This window comes from Empidonax traillii, unplaced genomic scaffold (genome assembly GCF_003031625.1).
Source record: "Empidonax traillii isolate 1590-97213 ecotype Southwest subspecies unplaced genomic scaffold, ASM303162v1 scaffold91:size2966241, whole genome shotgun sequence".
Classification (NCBI taxonomy): domain Eukaryota; kingdom Metazoa; phylum Chordata; class Aves; order Passeriformes; family Tyrannidae; genus Empidonax; species Empidonax traillii.
Window position 1 is genome coordinate 142147 of NW_020955284.1, and position 24275 is coordinate 166421.

Sequence of the window (24275 nt, forward strand, 5' to 3'; positions counted from 1 at the left end):
GCTATTTTTGTGGATATTTATGCATAAGCAAATTTCTCCTTCCCTCAACAGGAGAATCTCCCTCGGACACCTCCCGAGTCTCAGCCCTGATTGTGCATTCACGGCTTCACGCCGTGTTTCCGTGGGAATCTCTGTGGCAGCGGAGCTTCTTTGCTGTGACTTTGCAGAATCTGGTGGCAAATCATGTCCCTGATCCTCACCTCCCAAGCACTCACCAGGGCTGACCAGACCTTACTTCCCCACCTTCTTCTATGCTGAGATGGGAGGGTTGGAGGGTAGAATCCTGCAGCAGTGGCTGTAGGAGGGAAAGCTGTCCCAGCTCAGTGGGGGGAATGGCCTGTGACGTGGGGAGGGTGGAACCTGATCTAGTGGAAGGTGTCCATGCCCATGGCAGGGAGCTGGAATGAAATGGTTTTTAAGGTTCCTTCTCACTGAAACCATTCCATGATTCTGGATTCTATGAAGTGGCAGCATCAGCCCCATAACCCAAGAGCTGTGGTGTCGCATGAGGAGCAGAGATAGACCATAAGAAAGTAGAGCATGTGCTCTGTGATGCTAATGGGTGTTTGGTACAAGGTTTTTATTTGGATTGGGATGTGATGTTAAAGGGTCTGCAGCCCCTCCTTGCCATGTCTGAGCTGATGCACACCTATTTTGAGTGGCCCATGCTGGCTCCATGCACTTGCCCTCTTGCCCATTCAGATAGGGGATCCATGTCACCTTTGCTCAAAACACATGCTAACAGATGTACTAAGGTCATAGCTCATTTTGAAAGGAGTTTTAGGATTTTTCTAAGCAAAGGGACTTCTACTGGAGTGGGTGCCACGTCTCACAAACTCCACTTGTTTCTGTTTTCAGTACCCTGGAGCCTGGATAGATTGCATCACAGAATGAAATAATCAATAAATAGAGCAACATGTTTCGTATCTTGGCAACGATGATGCTAATCAACCATGTAAACTGACTTTGCTCTCTCTGCCTTAATGCAGAGAAATCCTGCCTGTCTGCAGTGAAGGATTGATGCCTGCAGTGCTGGAGCACACGGGCAGATCCTTCCCCCACCTGATGTCTTCCCTCCTCCAAATCAAGGTTTCTGCTTCAGAAGCCCCAAAACTCCCTAAATACCCCCTGGGGTAGAAAGTGCACAGTAATATCCAAAATGAGCTGGGATCACCTTCAGCCCTCCAGACAATATCTCTCATGTTTGGATTCATAGAATCACCCAGTCCTAGAATGGTTTGGGTTGGGAGGGACCTCAAAGATCACCTAGTTCTGACCTCTCCATGTGCAGGATTCTTGGGAATTTGGTCTTCCTGTGATTAAACTGCTGGAAGGGCCTCTGGGAGGAAACATCAGCTCCCCATGTCATGTGGCATCACTTGGGATCTCCCTGAGTAATGAACAGGCTGGATCATTTGCGGATTACATGTCGTATACGTGTCCTTGCTGCTTCCTCCTGCTTTGCTCTCAAATCCTAGTTCCTGTTGCAGTGTATGGTTGCCAGGTGGGAAATCCCACCTGCAGAGCCCATGCAGGCAGCTGTTAGTGGGAGGTCTCATATCCTGTGCAGTCAGCCCACTCCTGCAGCAAGAGGTGTTTTTAATCCAGACTGTGTTATTGCTGGGAGATGATGGAGCTCTGGTGCTGATGGAGTCTCCTGCCTCCCTGCAGCGGTCAGGGAGAGCATCACTGCTTCCCTCCCCTTTGGGCATGAAGCCAGGCAGGATGGGCTGGAGCCTGGAGCCTTGCAGAACCAGCCCTGCCAAAGAGAGGATTTTCAGCATATCGAGATGAAGGATGAATCCGACAGAAACCAAGCAGAAAACTTGATTTTTTCCAAGGAAACCATTGACAAAATCAGCATCTTCCTGCAGGCTGGTTTTGGCTGCATCAGGTCACCTTTCTCCTGGCCACAGAGAGGAGCACAGGCAAAACCTGAGCTGGTTCTGCCCACTCTATAAACATCAATTTCTCTGTGTGTTTTCAGTCTGCCGTGTGCAATAAGTGCTACAAAAAAAAAAAAAAAGGTCATTTCATGCTGATTCATTCAGTGACGAGGAATAAAAACACAAGCTCTCTAGTCAATATGAAATTAAGATTAATGGCTTTTCAGCTCTGTGTGAAAATAATCCCATATTGTGATTTGGCTATTTAATATTTGCTCAATGTTAGTCATTAATAGCACTTCTCTGTGTGCACAGGCCATTTGCTCGTATATTTTGGAGTTTCCCTCATCTCAGCCTTGCACTGCTCTTGCTTTGCTTAACCACAGAGAAAATCATAGAATCACAGAATGAAAGGGACCCTAAAGATCACCTAGTTCCAACACTATGTCATTAAAATTCCTGGAGATAATCACTTGCCTCCAGGGACCCAGCGTAAAAGGGCAGAAAATGAGCCCAACCCCTGGTGCTGGTGTTTACCCTTCTCCCTGCATTCCTGTGGTGACTGGGAGGTGGGAAAGAAAAGCCAACCAGTTTGCTTTGGCACCTGCACTGGGGTTTAATTTGAATATACTTGGCTGGAAAATTGCTTCATCTTCTGGTGAGTGTGTGTCAGCACTGCCCCCTGCCTGGGGAATATCCCCCAGGATGGTGTGGGGTGAGTTCAAGACCAGGTTGGATGGGGCTCTGAGTGTCCTGGTCTAGTGGAAGGTGTCCCTTCCCATGGCAGGGTGTTGGAACTTGATGATCTTGAAGGCCCCTTCCAACCAAAGCCAGACTGTGATTCCATGATTCTATGAGTTGTTGGCTCCGACCGGCCCAATCTACCATGAAAAGGGGGCTGTCAGCTTTGTGTCCCCAGCTTGGATGAAGGAGCTCAGCTGGGTGTGACCATGGCTTGGAGGATCCTGCTGACTCCATCACATGGATAAGGAAAATGTAATTACATCTGTAGGATTTCCATCAATACTGAGCAGCAGCAGGCTGGGTCTCAGGGGAGATTTTTCACTGCATTGAAATCTGACTTTATTAATTACCAGCTTCTGATCTCATTTGAGGGTTAAGTTTATGAAACTGAATCCTTAGTCCTCTGATTTCCTTATTCAGCTGGTTTATTGAGTCTTGTACAGTGGATGGTTTGGACCTTAGAAACTCCCAAGGTGTCTTATTCCTCTGGCATGAGCTGTGCAGGAGAAGAAGCATCAGAGCAAGCAGAGATGGTGGAGTTGTACACAAGGCCTGGGGAAAGACAGAGGAAGAAAACATTTCTCAGGAAAACTGAAGATGGGAACAGTTGTGTGTTGTCAAAGGTCTTAACCCCAAAATATGCTTATTTTCCCCCTGACAGGAACAACCCCTTCCTAGATGGGATGCTGGTGGCAGCACCCAGAGCTCCCACCCTCTGCCCACCCCTGAGGTGTGGGGCTTTAGCAGAGCCACCACCAGGCTTCGGTGCACCCCAGACTATTCACCTCCTCCTGGGGAAAACTTCCCATCCTCTGTTTATCCAGGGAGCACCAGGCTTGGCTGGAGGCACTTCTAGGATTGCCTGGTTTTTATCTAGACATCAATTATTTTTTTATTAAGAGAAAACAGCCACTGAACAGCCCTTCAAGCTTTGGGCTGGTGTCTATTTCCACTCGAAGAGCTTTGTTAGATAATTGTAATACTTTTCTGAGAGAAAACAGAGCAACTGAGGCTTGTAATTAAAAGCTATTCAGAGAGCTTTGATCCTTCCCTCTGCATCTTCACTTACCATACACAAATGCCAACAACAAACTCTTGGCAATATTTACTGTCACTATTCTTGGCCTTTGCCATTAAATTAACTCCTCTTCCTCACTTCCAGTCAAAGGGGGGAGGGGGGAGAGAAATTTGGCAACATGGCATGTGGCTTTTCAATAGAGATTTATTTGGAACATATTTTTGTGTGTGTTTTGGAGAGTGTCTGATATCACAGAGCAACAGAATCATTAAGGTTGGAAAAGGTCATCGGGTCCAACCATCAACCCAGTACCACCACCATGTTTGATGCTAAACTATGTCCTGATGTGTCACATGCTCACATTTTTTGAACACTTCCAGGGATGGTGACTCCACCACTGCCTTGGGCAGCCTGTTCCAATGCTTGGCCATCCTTCCTGTGAAAAAATATTTCCTAGTATCTACTCTAAATCTTCTCTGGTGCCACTTGAGGCCATTTTGTCTCATCCTGTCACTTCGTGGCGACAAGGCTGGAGCTGCTCTGGAGGCCTCAGAGCTGCTGTGGAAGAAGGGTCTGTCTCCCCAAAACTGGTTCCAGGCACAGCCACAGCTGCAGTGATGGTGTGGAGGGAGTTTCACCCACATTTCAGCAGCAGGTGAGAATGTCAAGCCTTGAGGTGCTGAGACCCTTTGAAGGCACCAAACCAGGCTCATTTCTCCCAGAATTAGCAGTAAAGCCAGAGGGTCTCCATTTCATTGGGTTTGTGGTGGGAGCACCAGTGGCTCATCAGCACCTCCCAGCAACTTGCAGTAAACAAGGGGAGTGTTAAAGAGAAGTCAGGCTGTGCATTACAGGGACAAATTAACTTTCTTGGATTGATTTTAACAGTATCCTCTGGAGACTTTTCTGTTTCATATCTTTTGTAGTCCAAGTTTTCGCTTATCCATTTTTAATCTTTCTTTTCTTTCTTTTTTTTTTTTTTTTTAAAGATCCTTCTGATAGGCAGGCCTTCATCTCTCAGCAGGCTGTTATTTCCTTTCTCACCCAAAATCGTGACCAGTCATAGAGAGACAGTGTGAGACTGCCTAAATCCTGGGGGATTAGAGCTTCCTGGGGGAACAAGCTGCAGCACAGCTTGGATGAGGACAATTGATCAGAACAGCCATTATTGCTGCAGCAGGAAGACTTAAAAAGCAACAGTCATTTCCGATCCCCCTCTCCTCCTCCTTATCTCAGACGCCTCTGTTTAAAGCCTGAAGTTGGAATAGAAGCCCTGTATGAACCCTAATTCCAGTTCTGGGGTGGAAAATGACTTATTCCTCCTCTCCCAGAGATCATGAAGGAGAGTCCTAAAGGGCTGTCTGTGCTCATGGGTGCAGCAGAACAGGGAAGCCAATTCCAGGCAGGCAGGAACCTGCTGCACTGGGCTGGAGTAAATGGAAACCCTTCAGCTCCTGCAATGACCAGCGAGGCTGCCCCTCATCTTTGCACTCACCAAGACACCCCAGACTGTCCCAGAAGGAAATTTCCCCCAGCTCTGAGGCTGAGCTGACTTCTCTGCTCCAGTGAACGGCTCAGTGGGAAGGGGTTAGGATGGGAGAACCCTAATTGAGCCTCCTGTGACCCTGCGGACTCCGTAAGGATGTTTGGTTTAGGATGGAATTTATTCAGTGAGTTGCTGATGGGATTTGTTTCACCCCTTCCAGTCTCCAAGATGCAGATAACGTGGGTTGGTGTGGCAAGCCAGTCCCAGGAGAGGGAGGAAATTCAAAGGAATGAGTTGGCGTGCAGAGTTTCCCTGCGGGAGGTGGAGGGGAACTCGTGCTATGGGTGGAAAAGCATCTCCTTGAAGGCTTTTTCTGCTCTCCCAGGAGGAGCCGAAGCAGCCTGGCCTCGGGAGCCGTGCTCTGAGGGTCTACCCGGGCGTGGGCACCCTGACTTTGCCGCTGCCCCCGCAGAAGCAGAATTTGGGGCTGTGAGAGGCTGAGCAGCTGCGGGAGATGCAGCGATGCTGAGCTGAAAGCAGAGAGTGCCGCTTAGTGCCGCTGCTCTGAAATGCAGGGCATCCTTGGACACTCCAGACACCTCGGGGCTCCCCTGGGAGCCAGAGCCCCTCCTGAGCACGGCAGGAGACCTTGGCTCATGCAAATCCTTCTCCCCTTGGAGCCTTACACCCCACAAGAGGAAAGAGGAGCCGACACTCGTGTCTCGTGTATTTTACACGGAGAAAATCAGGGATGAAGGCAGGATGCTGCTGTAAGCAGATGCTGTTCATCCTCAGGAGAGAAGGCCCAGGGGATATAAGCAATGCCTGTAAGTGCCTGATAAAGGGTGGAGAGAAGAGGGAACCAGACTCTCCTTGGTGATGTCCAGTGACAAGACAGGAGGCACAAACTGAAATACGGAAAACTCAGTTTCAGTACAGGAAATAAATTTACTGTGATAGCGGTGAAGTATGGAAACAGGTTGCCCAAAGAAGTTGTGGCATCTCCACCCTTGGAGATATTCAAACCCAATTGGACATGGTTTTGGGAACTTTGCTCTAGGTGACCCAGCTTGAGCCACACTGTGAACCTGTGACAGTCATGGTTTGTGATTTAATGGGGAAAGCTCCAGCAATGACACTGTCAGATCTGAAAGTGGGTGACTCACACTCAAAAGGCCCTTTCCATCTAAAGAAATATATTAGGTTTTCCACCTAATAAATTATATTGCCTTTCCTACAGACCTAGGGCCAATGAACAGTGACCTTTCAGCTAACCAGGCAACTTATGTGTGAGGCTGCACTATCTCAGTTAATTTTCTACACTCAGAGAGGTTTTTCCACCTAGGAAGTCCCATTGCCAGCAGGTGGCAACCATGCTAAAGCAAAATTTCTGGAGAAGTTTCACCTGGGAGAATGTGTTCACTGTTCTTCCAAAATTAGGACCTTTAATACAGAGATGGCAACACATCTGTTTTAGTTTTCTAAAAGGGAAAACAGGCAATTGTCATCATGATGTATCGAGGGTTGTCAGTTTGGGGTGCTGAGGGCACTGACCCAACAGAATTGCCCTGAGCAGCCTCATCTGGGGTCTCCTCCCACACCTTCTACTATTACCCCAGGAGCCTATTTAAACTGAGAACTGCAGTCCCTTCCTCTTTTGTTTTACCTGTCCTGTGCTCTCCTGGTGGAATTTCAACAGGTAAGAGCCCAGATTGTTACCTGCATATTTGGGGAAAGCTTGAGAGAAAAGTTTTAGCTGAGACTGCCTTCCTAAAACCAGTAATTTATGTACTTTGCAGGATTAAAGAGTGTGAGAATGAGCTCTCCAAGCTTTCAATATGGTGTTTCTGATCTCCAGTCTCTTCTTCTCAAGTCCTGGTTCTGTTCAAGTATTTTAACTGTTTATCTGCTAAAGAAGGAACTTTATCTGCAGTGTTTGCTGGAGTTTTTCTTGTGGCTTACAAACACTTTAATTTAGTTACAAATCTACCATATTTTACTTTGGAGTAGGTAAAATGCAATGTATGGCACAAGTATTGTACATTTTCTCTTGTGAAAGAAGGACCAGACTCTTTTTCCCCATGAGGTTTATTTCATGAATCATTCTTAAATAAATATATATTTGACACTTAACAAGAACAATTAGTTAAAAATAATTTCTAACACAAATTCCCACGGTTGTCATAATATTTGCATGGTGTGTTGTTTAACTCTATTTTTGAGACACAAATCTTCTTTTTGGTCTAAATTTAACCTGTGTTAACAGTCCAGGAAAGAGGGAATTTGGGGTGGGGTGGAAGATGAACAACCCCCAGAATCAAAAACAAAGCTATAACATATAGACATATACATGGACATGAAAATGGTTTCTTTTTTTTTTTTTTTTTTTACTTCCAAATACTCATCCTCTGTCCTTTTTATTTATATTTCATTGAAAGTGCTCATTAGCTCTGCCCCATGAACCAATCCTAATACCATGGAAATAAAGAAGTGAGCATTGTATTACTCTGAAAGCTGCTCTCCAGCCTGTCAGTGCTGTACAGCAGATGGCAATAAAGGACCACTATGTGCTAGTAACGCACCTCTGAAAGGAAGTTTTCTGTCCTTAATAATTCGGGGTGTGTGATTAAAAATAAAAATACAGAAATGCAACTCTGAGGAGCTGGGAGGAGCAAAGAAGGGAGATAAGAGCTGCAAGGGAGCAGGACAAACTGTGGATGATGAGCATCATAAACACACAAACATGCCACGTGTAAATGACAGAACAGACATTGTGCATTCGTTGGCCACCCCTTCAGTCTGTGAAGCTGCCCCTGCAAAGCCCTGGGAGGGCAAGGATCTGTGACCCCCCCCACGCCACTGCTCAAGAAGTTCTGCATTCCAGCAACTTCCGGAAACTTTTCCGAAAACTGTCGTCCAGGAAAGCGTACAAGAAGGGATTCAGGCAGGAGTTGGCATAGCTTAGGCTGGTGATGAAGTAGGATATACCAATGACCACAGAGGTCTGGGGCAAGTCAGTGGTCAAAGCCACGACGGTGGCCAAGTGGAAGGGGGTCCAACAGAAGAGGAACACAGCCAGGACTATGAAGACCATAACAGTGACCTTCTTCTTGGCTTTGTCCAGGGCTCTAGCGTTGGAGTTCAAGTGCATGTTCCTTAGCCTGTAGAGCATCATGGTGTAGAGGATGCAGATGGTGGATACAGGAATGGCAAAGCCAAGGATGAGGGTATAGATCCTGCTGGCTTTGAACCAAAACCTCTCAGGCTTGGGGAAATTGAGACCGCAACTCTTTATCTCCAGGTCGTCGGTGTAGACGTTGGCGAAGATGATGAAGGGGAGGACTATGATGGTGACCAGGATCCAGATGCACAAGCTGACAATCCTGGCCGCTCGGTAGGTGCGATGGGGCATCCTCTTGGACCTGACTGTAGCCAGTACCACCAGATACCTGTCTATGCTCATCACTGTCAGGAAATAAATGCTGGAGAAGATATTGTAGTGGTCTATGGACAGGATGACCTTGCAGAGGACCTCTCCGAAGGGCCAGTAGCGGAGCAGGTGCTCCGCAATGTTAATGGGCAAGACAAGTGTGAACAAGTCGTCGGCTATAGCGAGGTTCAGGATGAACATGTTGGTCACAGTCTTCATCTTGGGGGCCTTGAGGATCACGTAGATGACAGCAGTGTTGCCTGTGAGCCCCACAGCACAGATCACGGAGTAAATCACGGGGAGGACAACATAGAAATCAGCTGCCTGCTCCTGGAAGGAGAAGTTGAACCTCATGCTGTTGTCCAGGTAGCAGCTGTTGCCTGCGCTGCTGCAGGTACTGTTCAGATCATCCCAAAAAGAGCTGTTTCCCATGCCTGTTGGTCACAGACCACCCTCAGATGCTACTGAAAGCCCTGCTAGCCCAGATAAAAGAAGGGGTGGGGGTTTCTTGTTGTTTTTTTGGTGGTTTGATTTTGTGGATTTTTTTCCCCTCTGGCAGAAGCAGCCACTATCTCATGTAGACACAGGTTATTTTCAAAGGTGTGTTGTGAGGCAACACGAGCCACCTAACTTATCTCTCCTGTCCCCCCATGTTGGAGAAGTTAGATTTTGAAGCGATGAGAGAAGGAAAAATGTTTGAAAGGCACATGAGGCTCCATGAACCAAGGAAAGAAGAGAATTATAACTCTCTAAGTCAAGGAACTCTTCTTTCTGAGAGCATTCTGGTGATCTTTGCCTTTTCCCTTCTGGGAAAGTCGAGTGGCTCCAGTTCAGCTATCTGCTGTGAGTGTTCTTCTGGGGCTGGCAGGAACAAGGAGGCAGAGAGGGAGCTTTGTGCCTGTCTGGCTCTTCACAGCCTTTGGAGGACTCGAGGGATGGCTGCTGTTCCACTGGCACAGCACTTGCTTTCCATGCAGGAGCAGAAGCGTTGCAGTCATTAATTAGTGCCTGTCTTGGTGTCGGAGTTCAGGCTCTTCATTGACTGAGATTTCACAAACAACGAAGAAGTTTCTGACACTGCTGCTCCCCCAGTCCCAGGGTCCCCTAGCAAAAGAAGGAGGAAGAAAAACAGTTCAGGGAGTATTTCCAAAACCATAGGTTAAATGGGCTTAACCTGCAATCAAAGTAACCTTTTAAGGTTACTTAACCCTTTAAGCAAGGGTGGGCTATGATCTTATTCACTACGAAGACCATCCCCAGTGCAAACAACTGTCAGTACACCAAACTTGGCACAGATGGACAGGTAAACCTGTAAACCTCAGAAGTTCAGGATTAATCAGGGAAGAGGGAGAGAAGTACCCTGACAGTGAATCCACCTTCGAGTCACAGCAAGAATCGCCACATCTGTAGCAGTTGCCACATCCATCACTATCGCCTGACCCCTTCTTCCAAGAATTCCTCTGCTGGGAACAAGCAAGCAGCAGCACCCCCTGGCCCCCCATGAAGATCAAAGGTTTGGCAAGTGGCCCCAAGCTCTGCAAAGAGAAGTGCTTCGCTCCTCTTGCATTGTGTTGTTGCACAGCAATCAAGTGCAGGACGGGACCGCCAGCGCTGGGGAAGGAGGGCTGAAGTGTGTCTTACCTGGCGAGTGGCTCCGCTGCCTCCTCCAGTACCTGCTGCTTGAGCTGGTGAGCCTCTTCTCTCTAATCCGAGTCGGAGGAGGGTCTCTGGGATGCTGACGTTACCGGGCTTTGCATTCGTATCAACATGATGCCTCTGTGTGTGTGCCTTGCATGTCTGAGCAATTAACAATTCTTCTCGCTCAAACCGGGGAAGGGGGGGCAAAAAAAAATAGGTTTTCTTTCTGCAGGGTTATTTAAATAGTAAGTAAAGTAGATGCTGGTGAGCGGCTGATGCTCCAGGCTGTTCCCTTCAGGAATGAGGGACACGGACAGCACCCAGGGCTGGCTGGATGAGGGATGTGTGAAACGGTGGGAAGCGAGGGATTAAACTGCTTCAATAGGGAACAGTGGCTGGTTTTAACAAAGGAAGATGCCCCAGAGGGAGTGGGAGGAGAGTAAGCAACGTTACAGCTCGCAAAATGAACAAATAAACAGACCTTGCCAGATCTGTGCTGGTTTCAGCTGCTCTGGGGGAGTTTGGTTGATTTTTTCCCTAGATGGGTCTCTGGTGCAGCTTTGGAAATGCAGTGAAATCCTTCAGATGTGCATCAGGAGGTGCAGGAGTCCCGTGAAGCTTGGCAGAAATGCACCCCAGGCTATAGAGCAAAACCAGCAACGGTGTAAGATCACTTTACATTCATGTCCCTAGAAAAAGAAGAAGAAGGAAATCGAGGGTCTCTTGATTCTCCTTTAGTCCTTTAAATATTGCCTGGCCTTCGTTTCAAGATGAGGCAAGGGAAAATGCAGCGATCTGTCGGTGCCATGCCTGGCTGTGTGCATGTAACCAAACTGGTCAGCTTTTTGATCTCAGCTGTGTAGCCAAGAACTGTGTTTGACTTTGCTCCTCTCCTGTAGATGTTTACACTCTTCTGGCAAGATTATTGTGCATCGGTAACTGGGGTGGGGGGTGAAACACTTCATTGCACTTGGAGGTAATTTCTTAGAACCATGGGTATAACTGACTTTTTTCAGCAGATGGAAATTTTTTTATGCCCAGTGTACCAGATATTTTCTTTATCTTGGCTGAAATCTTGTCCAAACATTAGGCTTAAGGAAAATGAAACAGAAATTATAGTGCCCAAAAGATGCATAGGAATGCTATAGATGGTATTTCTTCAGATGAAACACCCCTGGAGCCGCCTTCTTGCCTGTTTTGGTAAAGCTGGTGCAGTTTGTAAGTAGTTGTAAATGAAACAAGGTATTGATAGGTCTGCAGGGAGAAGGCAGTTTCCAGGAATCGCTGTTGTCTTTTTCAGAGAAGAAAGTACAGGAAGGCAGAGAAATTCAGGAGAATGTGATGTTACGTTTGCTGCTCTGTAACTATTCCCCAGGACGAAAGGTTTTGAAAGTATTTTGCATCCACAGTCCTTCCATCGAGGCTTTCTGGTTTCCAGCACTCAGCACATCTCTGGAATAGCTTAAAAGCCGTCCTTTCACTCACCAAACTATCTGATCTTGGAATTGGCATCACACTGCCCTGTCCAGTGGTGATGAGCCCAGGTGCTGCGTGTTTTAGGGACTGTTGTGATGGGCTCAGAGCTGGGGAAGGATGCAGAGACTGCGATGCTGGTGACACTCCCTCTGCCTTGTGCCTTACTCCTCATTATCCGTAGGGAACACGCTCTCCGTGCCTTGGGTAGGATGTGCTTGATTAAAATAACCTGCAGAGATGCGATGGAGACTAATTTAATCTCATTGCCTGGTGTGGGTAGAGGGGCTTTTGCTTCTTATATCCCCCACACAAACTCCTGGCACCTGCTTTCTGAGCTGTGCTTCTTGCATAGTTCTTCAGTAAAACTTGCTTGCTCTGAGGAGGACGACTGCCAACAGATCTGAATTCATGTAGGAAGTTCCCTTCCACCAACAGAGAAAATCTGTCCCGTGTGGCTCTGGGTCTGACCAGAGCAAGTGGCTGTGCACAAAGGAGGCACATCATGTGTATTAGTGTGATGGGGAGTGTTGGAGGGAAGGCTGAGAGGATGTTTTATTCATTGTGTTTTCTCTGCCTGGGCATCCCTTCCACTTGATTATAAATGTTATGTTGGTATGAAACCCTGAAAGACCAAGCACTGGTTTGAAGATGCTGTTACGAAGGACATGAGCAGTGTTTTCCTTCTGAGCTGCTCTTGTGTCAGCAGCTCCATTATCAGCTCGTGTAACAGGGACAAAGTTTCCATTCCTGCCAAATCCCTGCCATGGAGATGGACTTTGCCTCTTGAAAGCCACGTTCGCACTCTGCAGCTCGAGTTAACTGTGCAAAGAAAAGGTGTTTTAGGGAGGGGGAAATCCCTGCCAATGCTAAATCAATGGTGCTTTATTGCCTTCATAAACCTGTCATGCTGCTCACTCCAGACAAAGACAACCCACCATTCTGGAGTTATGGAGAGCCTGTTTTGTTGGGCTCCTGCTGCTGTCGAAGAGTCAAGTTCATCCCAAGGACACAGATACACAATCAATACCCTGTTTACCAAAACAAAATGTTCTCGTCTGACTGTCTTGCAGTCGCTGGTTATTAGGGTGATTTATTTGTATGAGGTGTTCAGGCTTTTCAAAAGCACTGCAGGTTAATAATAGAATCAAGGAATAGTTTGGGTCGAAAGGGACCTTTAAAGTCCAACTGCCCTGCAGTGTGCAGGGACAAAGCTAGACCACATGGCTCAGAACCCCATCCAGCCTGACCTTGAATGTTCCCAGGGATGAGGCATCTAACCACCTCTACTGGCAACCTCTGCCACTGCCTCATCACCCTCATTGCAAAAACTTGTCTTGTATGTAACCCAAACCCACCCTCCTTCTGTTTAAAGCCACCCCCTCTTATCCTGTCACAACAGAGCCTGCAAAAATATCCAGAACCGATTATGTTAAACAGTCTGCAGTGGCTTCTGCTGAGGAAAGCCCGTGTGCCTGGTCAGGTTACTTGCTACAGGATAACATTCACTGTGCTCTAACCTCTTCCTCGGGACTGGCTCTCCTTGAGCTGCTCTGATGCAAGCTTGAAGGCGTGGAGAAGTTGGCCACTGCATCCCCAGGAAGCACCTGCTCCTCCTGGGTGTGGTGCTCACTCAGCAAAGGGGCAGTTGGTGGGTATTGAGGGGAACTGGAAAGGAGAAACCTGAGCTCATTCATCACCCCTATGCTGGGTGCTTCTCCCTTTGCCACAATCTGGCTCATGTCCTGCTGCTTCCTAACCCTTCCCAGCTGTATTGAGCCAGGCTGGCTTAGCCAAGTGATGGTGCTCCCCTTGTGGGACAGCCCCGGGATCCAGTTAGGGGTGTAGGTGCTGATTTTTATGGGGTATGAGTGTAGGGCAGATGTCTCCGTCAGTGAACTGGTAAATTGTGGGGCAGAAGGTGCCTTTGAATGGTAATAATTGCTATGGTGATAGCAGGGGCTGGTGACACATCCAACCCGTCACAAGCTGCAGTGAAGGCAAAGTGGTATTGGAGGTGATTTAAGGAAAATCGTAGTAATGAGTCTTATAAATGGCCCGTTTTTGTCAGGGAAAGTACATATCAATAACTGCTCTGTCTGTCTCTGCAGGGGAGCAATCGAGACAAATGCCATGTTAACAATTTACTCAGACCAGATGTGATGGGGAATAAAAACTGCAGCACCAGGAGGCGGTGGGTGGCTGAAGCTGATTGCTCCCTGCAAGCCAGGAAGGAGGCTGTGAAGCTCCAGCAATGGGTCAGTTCTCATCCCCAGCAGCTTTTGGAGACCCTGGCGCTTCTACCAAGTATCTCCCAGCCCTGTGGCATGCCTGGGGCCACACAGAAGTATCACCCAGCCATAGAGGGTGAGTGGCATTGCAAGAGTCTGCCTGGCTCGCAGCAGGAGCCCATGCACTCGGAGGTGTGGTAATTAATAGAGCTCTGGCAGTGTACCCGTGACCGTGTGAGCAAGGACACAGTACGAGTCTTGCTGCAATTAATATGAATCTGTGAGAATTTAGAGTGCAGGCAGAACACTGCTTTCAACACCCTCATTTCCTCCCCCGCCCCCCACATTGGTCTGGCTTCAAACAGCCTTGTTACAGAGAGAGAAATTAAAATCTGCTTCCTTTACAGGATGCTTTTATTCTCCAGCATTTTTTCCCTGCTTTTTCTCAGGGCTGGAAGTGAGCCTGTTCAAAGCAGAGCTGTTTGGGAGAGGAAGGTTTCTGGAAGGGGTCTGTCCCATTTTTCAGTGATGTTCATCTCCTTTGCATGGTCTGTGGGGCTCCCCTTGTGTCTGTGCTGTCATAAGCAGAGATGCTGCTGCCTCATCCTCCTAAACTGGAAGTAGGGGAAGCTAATCTGCTGGATCAATCTATGGATCAGTTTGTCTTCGGGGCTCGAAGCTTTTGTTGTTCCCCATCTCAGGCTTCTTCCCTCAGCCCATGTGAGTCACAGCTTATGTGTAATCTGACTGTGGGACCTGTGCCTGTGCAGGAAAAAGCATTGTATGTGATGGGACCTTGTGCTGCAGTACTCCAGGGTATAGCTAATTGCTTCTTTTTTAGCTCTCTTGGAACGCTGTTAACTCCAGAAGCTCTCAATGACCATTGGATCTGACTAAAGGGTCTGTTTTCCTGCTGTTTGCCTTTATCAGATGTGTCTGCAAGGGGATTCTTCACCACAGTTGCTGGATTTCAGAGGTAAGAAGCAAGAAATGAGGAGGAATCCTAGTTTAAAAGGATGGGAGTAAAATAGAAAAAAAAAAAAAGGATGTTTGTTGCCCAAATTGGGTGGATTGGGAATGGATGTGAGTCAGCAGGTAGAGATCTGCTCTTCCCCAGGTCCCTGTCCTTTCTCGTGCTGTGCTTTTGGCAGATGAGGGCTGTGTAAGGTAAATAGTGCTGCAATCCATCGGCATTCCATGCAGGAATGTACATTATTTAGTTGCTATTAATCTGGTTGTTACACAGCTTCTGAGAGCCCTTGGTTTCTGCCACTTCCAGGTGATAGGAACTGTCATGTCAACTTCTTTAAAGCCATCCAAACTGTCACTTCTGAGAAGTCACCCTTTCTGTCATTGCTTGGCCTGCTTTGAAAAGCTTTGAGTCTTTACAAACAGCAGCATTGCAACAGGGCCTGAATGCATCCTTGGAAAAACAGCCCCGAGCCCTTCAGGGATGCTGGCCAGGGAGTAGGCTCTGTGCAATATATTCCAATATCTCTAAGCAACAGCCTAATGTTTTGCCTCTCTGCTTAAGCAGCAGACCTCCTCTGGCCTAAAAGCCTAATCAGTGGAGGGTTATGGAGTGTAAATTGCTGCTGAATAAATTCACTGCTTTTTTTTTCACTCTGGTTTTCCCCTCCCTCCTGTGTTTTGACAGTGAAATGACTCATCTTCACCTTAATATCATGTGTTAGAAAAATGTTCTAATATTTTCTACAATGTTCATTGTAGAAGAAAAACCCCAACAAAACACATGAAATCTGTCTTCTGGCACATTTTTGAGTTCAATTATACAGAGCCAGCACCTTTCTCCAACACTCTTCAGGCCAGCAAACACTGTGGAGTGCAAGAGTTATGATACCAGCAATTGTCATAAGGCAAAAAGAGAAGCAGGAGGCCTGGTTTGAACTCTGTGGCTTTTGGACTGCAATCACTTATAACAGCTCCCTTTTGCCATTAATACCAGCCTGACCTACTCAAAGAGGTCATTGTAACTCTCGTGGCTGAATATGTGCGAATCAAAATTCAGCTTTAGGAGCATGAGCCTTGTTGGATGTGTCAGTGTGATGGAGAAAATGTAAGTTGGATAAATGTGGTGAACTGAGCAGGAAATGGTGAGCTATGTGTTTTTTTTTTGCTGTTGTTTTATTTGTTTGTTTGTTTTCTTTGTTGTTGTTTTGGTTTTTTTCCTTGTTTGTTTGTTTTTTGGTTAGTTGGTTGGTTGGGTTTTTTTGTTTGGTTGGTTTTTTATGTAGAAAAGCTATTGCTGAGGGACTTCTGCTGGGAGATCTGTGCTTTATGAAATTCTTGCCAGGGGGCAGAGGCAGGCTGGAGAGCTGGAAATGATAACGCTGCCTTCCTCTCCTCTGCTACTTTAATTGTTTGTAATGATTTAATAAGCGGCACTAAATAGGGAAGATGATCCTTCCCTGCAGCAACACAGGCATGTGGCATTTTATTACCTCTTCTAGGGCATCTGTTTGGAATTTCTTTGCTGTATTTCCTTCACAGGCTTGATACAAAGCCTTAGGAGGTCATCAGGAAAACTGTGGACTTCGTGGTGCCAAGGCTCTGAGTGCTGAATCTGCACCAAATCCATGCAGCCACCTGGGAAGAAGATAATATGGAGAAATGGCATAATTTAAACAATGAAATACTCATGGCTGTGGTACCTTTATGTGTACAAATGCACATCAGGGAGAGGAAGAGCAAATTAGGTACAAGCTCCGAGTACTGGCAGAAGAATGAATGGAAAAAGCTTTCTGTTTAGGCTGGAAATCAGGAGAAACTTTGTGCCTGTCAGAAGGGTGATGACGTGAAGCAGCTGCCAAGTGTCAACAGACAGATGGAGAAGTGAAATCCCAAACTGAAGGCTTTTAAGGTGGAGCTTTTTGGATGCTGGGGTATTTCTCTAATCTGTCCCCACCCAAAATAAAAAACCCCATCAGATCCCCTGCTTCTCCCACTCTGTCTTTCCCACAGCTCAGATCCTCAGAGTTTTCCCTTAAACTACAAGAATTGGAAATTGGATGTTTTTTGCTGCCTTCTTGGTATTGTGCAGCTCAGGGGGAAAGAAACTTCTCCCTCCTTTCATTTTCCTGCAACAAAGCATTTTGTTCCTCTCTCTGAAGGACTAGGAAGAAATGCTTCTATTAAAGCCAAATTGAATTGCTTATCATTTGGAACAAAATAACCAAGTTATTTATGTTCAAAATAACTCCAAAATTTTGAAGAGATCTTCTGAGAAAATATTTCTCTTGGTTACTGATTACAAGTGCATATGGGAACAAACTCTTTGCCATGAACCACTCAAAGAAGTAATTTTCCCCCAAAGAGTAGATGTAATTACATTTTTCTGGATGGAAAGAAGAAAGCAGTAGTGGACCAAAGGAGCTCCAAGCAAATCTTCATTTGCTGTCAGTGACTGAATTACATGCACATGGCTACAATCAGCTCTGCCAGACAAAATGCTGCTTTTTGGATTACTGGGGGTTTTATCAGAAATCTTTGTAGCATGAATAGTTCCTGGATTTGTCTCTCTTGGCTTCAGTTGTTCCTGCTGTCCATCATATCTTGCTTTTCTAAGGCAGCTCTTGTCATTACATTGTCCTTTAATTCAGATATCTGAGTCTTTTTCTGCTTCTAGCCCCAGTATTCAGTGATGGCCTCACAAGTGAAGGCAAGGAGCTGGCAGGTGATAATTTATGAAACTCTCTATAATGGGAAAAACTCAGCCTTCAATTTCTGTCTTCTTAAAAAATGTCTGTTGGGTTTTTTTTTCTTCTCCTTCCTCTTGTGGTCTTCATGGCTGGTCTGAATTTAGTGCTTGGAAATGCAATTATATAGATCTCAATTATTTTGAGACAGAATGACCTTGTATATAAAATTAAAGAAATTAAACCTACTGATATTTTGGAGAAACTCTTAAAACCTTTAATGTTTGGGTCTGCCCAGTTAAAACTTTTCTATGGAGTTTTCATTCCTGCTTCATGGCCTTAATGTTATTTATTTAAACAATATGCCCAGCAACCTTTCCCTGGCACAGGGGGATGGAGGATGAGGCATTGCTCATCATCCTGCTGAGGCTGTAAACCTTTATCCTCCAACTTCTTCTCAGTAAGAGACTTGCAGAGCTTAAGAATAAATGGATGCTTTTCCCTTCTCAGTGGGCATTTATTATTCAGGTATGATAAATGGTATTATCACCCTGCAGCAGTGATGTGTGAGAGAAGCAAAGTAACTCATTTACTGCTCGTTGTACCGTAGGACCAATAGCTGAGCTGTTTGTTGTCATTTCTTCCCTTCTACCACTATCTTTTCTAGCCCAACAGACGTGGATGGAGGGCAGAGGAAGGAGCAGACATGTTACAGAAGGGGATCCAGGTGGGAATAATATTTATGGGAAGATTGCCCACACCTCATCTCTGCTACTGTGTCAGCTGCTGGAGTAGATGGAATGTAAATAAATGGCTTTTCACTGCTTTTGTTGCTTCCACCTCTGGAAGTGTTCCAGGCCAGGTTGGACAGGGCAACCTGGTCTGGTGAAAGGTGTCCCTGCCCATGGCAGTGGGTTGGAACAAGATGATCTTTAAGGTCCCCTCCAACCCAAATCCTTCTTTGAGCTCTTTTCAGTTTTCAATCCTCTGTTATGTGTGTTATCTCCCAAATCCTCTAGAAAAGAGCTAATTGGGTGGCAGAGGAAGGAGACAACGATTGAGGAAGCAATGCCTGGCCTGGTTTTAATGAGATAGTGCCTGTTTGGCTGCCCAGGACCCCAGCGACCTGATGAGGTGTCCTGACAGCAGCTGTCCTTCTGCTGGGCCATCCCAGTCCCCTGGGCTGTAAATGTGCTGGATCTGATGGACAGTGAACACAGCCGGATCCTTGTTGTTCCCATCCCACTCAGGACTTACTAATCATTCCTCTTCCTGCTGTGCCTCCATCCCCTTCAGAGGCAGGGCTGAATCTGAGGGTGACTGGATGTTTGAAATGCTCCTTTTGCAGGGGGAAAAGGAAGGGTTTGCAGTTTGCTGAGAAACTACTTGCAGGAGATGAGGGGAGCTGGCAGGTCTGGTGCTGTTCCTGCTGTAGTCCCCCCTCACTGCAGGAGCTGTGCCTTGGGGCATGGACAACTTCTACCCCAGAGCCAGCACTTGGGTGACACCATCAGCTCCACTTCGTAATTACAGCAGTTTGACATCCAGACTTGTGGATCTGGAAGCAGTTAGTGCCTGGCCAGCCTCAGAACACAGAAGTTATCTGATTTAGCTGAAATCTCTTTCACTGGGGACTGAGTAAAATTGCCTTGTATTTGCTCAGCGCTAAAAATCTGTCTGAAGCTGATTGCCAAGACTTGCTGCAGCTGCTGAGTGATGGGATAAGCCCTTGCAACAGCAGCATGAAACGGGAGACTGGGAGAGAAATATTAAAAAATGACTTTTCCAACCATTTACGGGCTTTGATGTTCTGATGTTGGCTTAATGCTGTCAAAGGGCTTGATTTTAATGGTTGTAGAGGCACTAACTTGGGCAGTGAAGTGCACCTGAGGCAGCAATTGCATCTCTGGTCCCTCCAAGCTCCTTCATCTCCCTCCTCAGCACTGAAATCCTTCAAGGACCAAATGAATCTGGGGCTCTGGGAGGGCTCAGTAGTGACAGGTTTTGGAGAGATTTGAGGTAGGAATTGGAAGCAGAAGCAGAAATCGTGTAACCTTCATCTTTGTGCTCTCCTGCGTGCTGATACAGCCTGGAGGAGGCAGGGATTCCACAAAGCACCTTCTGTATCTCCTGTGGGAGGAAAACAAGTACCAAATACATTAATTTCTTGGAGTTTTGGGAATGTGTTGGGTGGCTGTGCTGCACCCCAAGGCCATGCTCTGCTGGTCTTTGTTCTGGCTGGTGCTTCCAAGCTGTCCTCTGTGCTTTTTGTTTACAAACCATCTCTCTGACCAGCCTGCACTTTGCTTTAAAAATTCAGCACCACATTGGCGGCTGAATGGGTCCCAGAGCTGGGGAGAAGGATTTGAAATGCAATTTGCATCGCAGAGTTGTTACAGGGAGGAAAATGCCGCATTCCTCCTGTGCCTGGAGCTGCTAATCTTGTTCTGAGCGCTGAAAACCTCTCCAGCTTCTCTCATTATAACTAAATTTGATTATTGCTTTGATTTCACACCTCTTTCATGCTGGCTTTTCCTCCCACCTTGGCTGGAAAGGTCAGCCCTGAGAAGAGAAATTTTGCTGAGCCTTGGCATTGTTCACATTGCCCATCCCTGTTCTAACGCTGCTTTTAATTATCTTGGGAATTTGAGCACGGAGGGACTTGGGGAGACTTTACAGAGGGGAAAAATAAGGCACACAGGCCGAGGTGTAAATGCAGAGTCTGGGTTGCCACAGTCTGCAGCATCGTGGAGTTTGGGCTGTGAATGGGCTGCTCCTCCTGCGTGTCCCCTGAAATTCCTACGTAAATGGCAGTGGGATGCGAATATGTTATCCCAGATGGTAAACTGAGCGTGATGAACAACACGGTCTGTCCCTGCCCTGTGTCCGAAGGTGACCGGGAGCAGATGTTCCCAGCCTGGCGTGAGGATGAAACGCTGCCAGCATGGAGAATTCTGCGTCTCCTGAGCCAGGGGTGTTCAAAGACTTCTCACTTTCTTTGCCTTGCCCCCACGCATTTTTAATGCATCCTTCCTTCAGGAAAGTAGTTGAAATGTCTAGACACCAAATGGGTTAAAATACTTGGGCTGTTTTCAGCTCATCCTCTGTGTTATTCCAGAGTGAGTTTGGGTTTTTTTTCTGCAGATGAAGAGTTACTTGACATTTCTGGCATAAATTTTTTGTTTTGTTTTGTTTTTTTTTTTAAATCCCAGATTTTGCAGTCAGCTCTTTTTTCTGTTGGTATCACACAGTGAAGCTCTTGAAGGCCCATTTTGGAGAGCAACTGGTGCTTGCTTTCTGGGGCACTTCAGGCTGCTGCAAATTCCCTGTCACTACAACCTGTCACTGCTGTGAAGTCCCTTCACAACCCCGCTGTGAAGGGACTCGGGAGGGCTGGGCAGAAGGGACAGCTCTGAGAAGTGTGTGGTACATTGGTGACGTCCTAGTAGTTATCTTTGCACTGGGATAAAAATGTTTGCATGGCTTGAAAGTCCAACAGATCTGGAAACTCTGTGTGTTGCAGGAGTTGTACTGAGCTTGTCTGGCTCTGAAATATCATCTCTGCACCTTAACCAGGAGCAATATTAGAGTCCCAGCTGACTAATAAAACTCAGTCTTAACCCAGGAGCAAATTCAGCAATGCATGTCCATGGCAGGTGAGGAGACTAAAAGCTTTCATTAGGTTTGTTTTCTTGGAGAATGAACTCAGCATTTAAAAACCTCTTTCACTGGCATTAAAATACTTTCTCTCCTGTTTCAGCTCTGACCTAAACTACCAATGTCAAGTGTTTTGTTTTTCTGTGTGGTCGTTGGGGGTAGGTTCTTCCCCCCGCAGCTCTCCACTGGTAGTTGCCAATTAAAGATGTGCTGGGGTGGATGGTTCAGATATTTTGATGCCTGAGCAGGGACTGCAGAGCAGAGATTACAAGCACTGACATTTGCTGTGCTAAAAAGTCCAAGGGAAAAATTTGTGCCAATTAATATCACACCTTTAACTAGGAGGATCAAGTCATGTTAAGCTTGTACCAGAGTCTGGTGACAGAGCAGGGGAGGTCTCCAAAGGGAATTTCTGTCCATGTAGAACCTGGTGATGCCTTTCCCCTCTGCTCCACATGGACAGCAATATGTTAGATCAGTTGGTATCAAAGCTGGAGGGTGGCAAATAACATCAGGAACTGAAAGGATAGGTGGTACCATTAGACCCAGGTTTGTCTCTAAATGTCTCTAAAATTAATAACAGCAGAGGGGCAGATGGTGGGATGTTTGCTCTGCTCTAACTGATGAATATTGTCTCTATTTTTTTCCTGCTTTTCTGTCATGCTGACGCAGGTTTTGCTGTTTGAAAGGGAGCTCAGTGCATTGTCTGTTGTCTTCTCCCTTTGTGAAATGTTGAGCACACAGAGCCCAGGCAGGCTGATGGTGTAAAGCAAAACCTGCAAGTGGTCTAACCCAATCAGAAATAATTTCTGGTAAGTCGGCCCTGGTTTGCATTCTTTTGAGTTTGGCAGTTGAAACTTCACCAGTCATTTATTAAAAACAAACAAACAAAACCCAAACCAAATAAAACTGTAAAACCTCAAACAACCCCCTCCCAAACAAACAAATAGGCAAAAAACCACCCCCAAACAAAACCAAAGGGAATGAGGTGTTGGTATTAGTGAATATCACAGCAGGCAAATGGCTGTTTCCCACAGGATCACCACAAAAAGCCACATGTAACAGCTGCTCAAAAATATACACAGCAGGAGAAATATAAAAAGTGATACATGGCAACTCAGGGGGCAGCTGTGGCAGCTTTGCATTAAGGTGAGGGATGGGCATTTGGTGGTATGGATTCAGTATACCCCATCCTCCAGGCTGCTGTTGGCTCCTGATGAAAGACCCTTGCGTGACCTTGACTCCTGTCAATGCAATATAAATCATTCCCTCAGCTCTCTGTTGAGCTCTGGCATTTTCAGAGCAGGATTCAGGCCCAGTCCTACTGCCTGCTGAGCATCTGTGGAATATCCTGAGCATCTTCACCCTCAGAACCAGAAAATAGCTCAGATTCTCTCACAGGAGGGTTTCCAGTATCTCTGCAAGACTTTTTTTGACCTCCAACACATGTGACTTCATGTATGGTGATGCATTTGGGTTCCTTCCTTGCTCCTGTGTGCTGGTGAGTCATTAATCATGTGTATGGAGGATATGGTGTATTGAAAAACACAGTCCTGGGTTGTCATTTTACTTCACTGTCACTCAGCTGAACATGGTCCTCATCTAAGAAGGACATACAAGAAATGTGTGGGAATTTTGGCTTGGCAAGGAACAGAAAGCACATTTTCTATATCAAATTCCCAGCTGATGCAGTTTGACTGGCAAAGGAGTGAATCCAATTCATCTTCCTGGGAGGAATGCAAAGACTCATTTGGAGATGACAGGTTCAGCTGACATCCTGTTTGGTGTACCTCATTTCACACATCCAATTTCAAGGGCCATTAAAATAGGCTCATGTTTACTTTGCTACACAGAAGTGCTGTAATTATTCAAAGGGAGACCAATAAATGACTGGCCTGTGGGACCTGTCACAGTAACCTCCCATGCACAGACATCAGGTGTGGTCACTGCGTTGGTACCTGGTGTCGAAATGCCATCACAACTCCTGTGACTCTGTGAGCAAAGGCAGCCAGTGCTTTTTGGGGTTGTAACAGCCCAGAGCATGGCTGAGCAGTTTTTATATTATTTTTAGGGTTTTGAAAACACGGTTTCCAAAACAATCTTTCTCTCCTGCCTTTTGTCATAAATTGTGGAACAGAGAAAATGGAAAATGGTTTGGTTAAATTGGCTTGGTTTTTTTTTTTTTAGTCTTAAAATAGCGTCAGCCTGTTCCGTGGTACTTTGGAAATTGGATTAGTAACATTCATTTCATCCCACCAGAGATGAGGGATTGATTTAAGGCTTCCAACAACAGAAACACTGGATATGCAAGAGCAGAGTTTTCCACCCCTCATCCTGGTATCTTGTAGTACTATTTTAAGCAGCCTCAGCCAGATATATATAAATATACTGGTCCAAACAACAACAACAGAATGAAAACGTTCCACCAAATGGGGGGAAAATAAGAAAAGAGATGCCAGCCCTTTTTGAAGAGCTTGTGTTGATTCTGGAATTAACTCTGGGGGAGTTAATCATTGTAATAAGTGATAAATGAACCTATTCCACTCTCCTTAAGCATGGGTGTGATGAGCACTGGGAGGGGAGCTTGTTCCTTGGCAGGGGGGAGAAAGAAAATATTGCTTGTAGTAACTAGAGCAACTCTGCTTTGCTGGGAAGAGGGAAAGAAGCAACTCAAGCTTTGCTAAGGTTTGCGTGGGAAAAAATATTTTTACTGTGATTTTGGAGAATTTGAGGCTCCTTCTCGTATTCTTTGCCTGCCAAATCTTCCCCCTTTGTAAGAGAGCTGGGAATCCTGAGCTCTTGTGATGCAAGTCACTGAGGAGTATTTTTTTTTTCTTCTTCTGTTTTTCAACATTTTCATCACAGCAGAGGTCAGAGTAAAGGATTATGTGTAACCTTCCTGTCTTTGTCTTTGTGACAGGAACAATGACAAGGGGAAGCTGGTCAGAGGAGCGTCACTGCTCTGTCCTTAATTTTCCTTGCGCATTTGAGGGCGATTTAATAAATGAGGCAGAGCCAAGACCTTTTGCTCCTCCTGCACTCACCAAGCAATCATC

General features: G+C 46.3%; 1 protein-coding gene and 1 long non-coding RNA gene across 2 annotated transcripts; one reads left to right on the forward strand and one right to left on the reverse strand.

Annotated features, from left to right (window-relative positions):
- Positions 1-7494: 7494 nt before the first annotated feature.
- NPBWR2 (neuropeptides B and W receptor 2) lies at positions 7495-11030 on the reverse strand. The gene is made up of 2 exons (XM_027881575.1): positions 10206-11030; positions 7495-9668 (listed from the first exon to the last, which is right to left on the reverse strand). Exon 2 carries the CDS (start codon positions 8994-8996, stop codon positions 7998-8000), a length of 999 nt encoding a protein of 332 aa, XP_027737376.1. The 5' UTR covers positions 8997-9668; positions 10206-11030; the 3' UTR covers positions 7495-7997.
- Positions 11031-14572: 3542 nt separating this feature from the next.
- LOC114056405 lies at positions 14573-21208 on the forward strand. Its single transcript, XR_003570995.1, has 3 exons — positions 14573-14882; positions 18230-18364; positions 21086-21208. It is a non-coding gene; the product is annotated as an uncharacterized LOC114056405 (long non-coding RNA).
- Positions 21209-24275: the final 3067 nt, after the last annotated feature.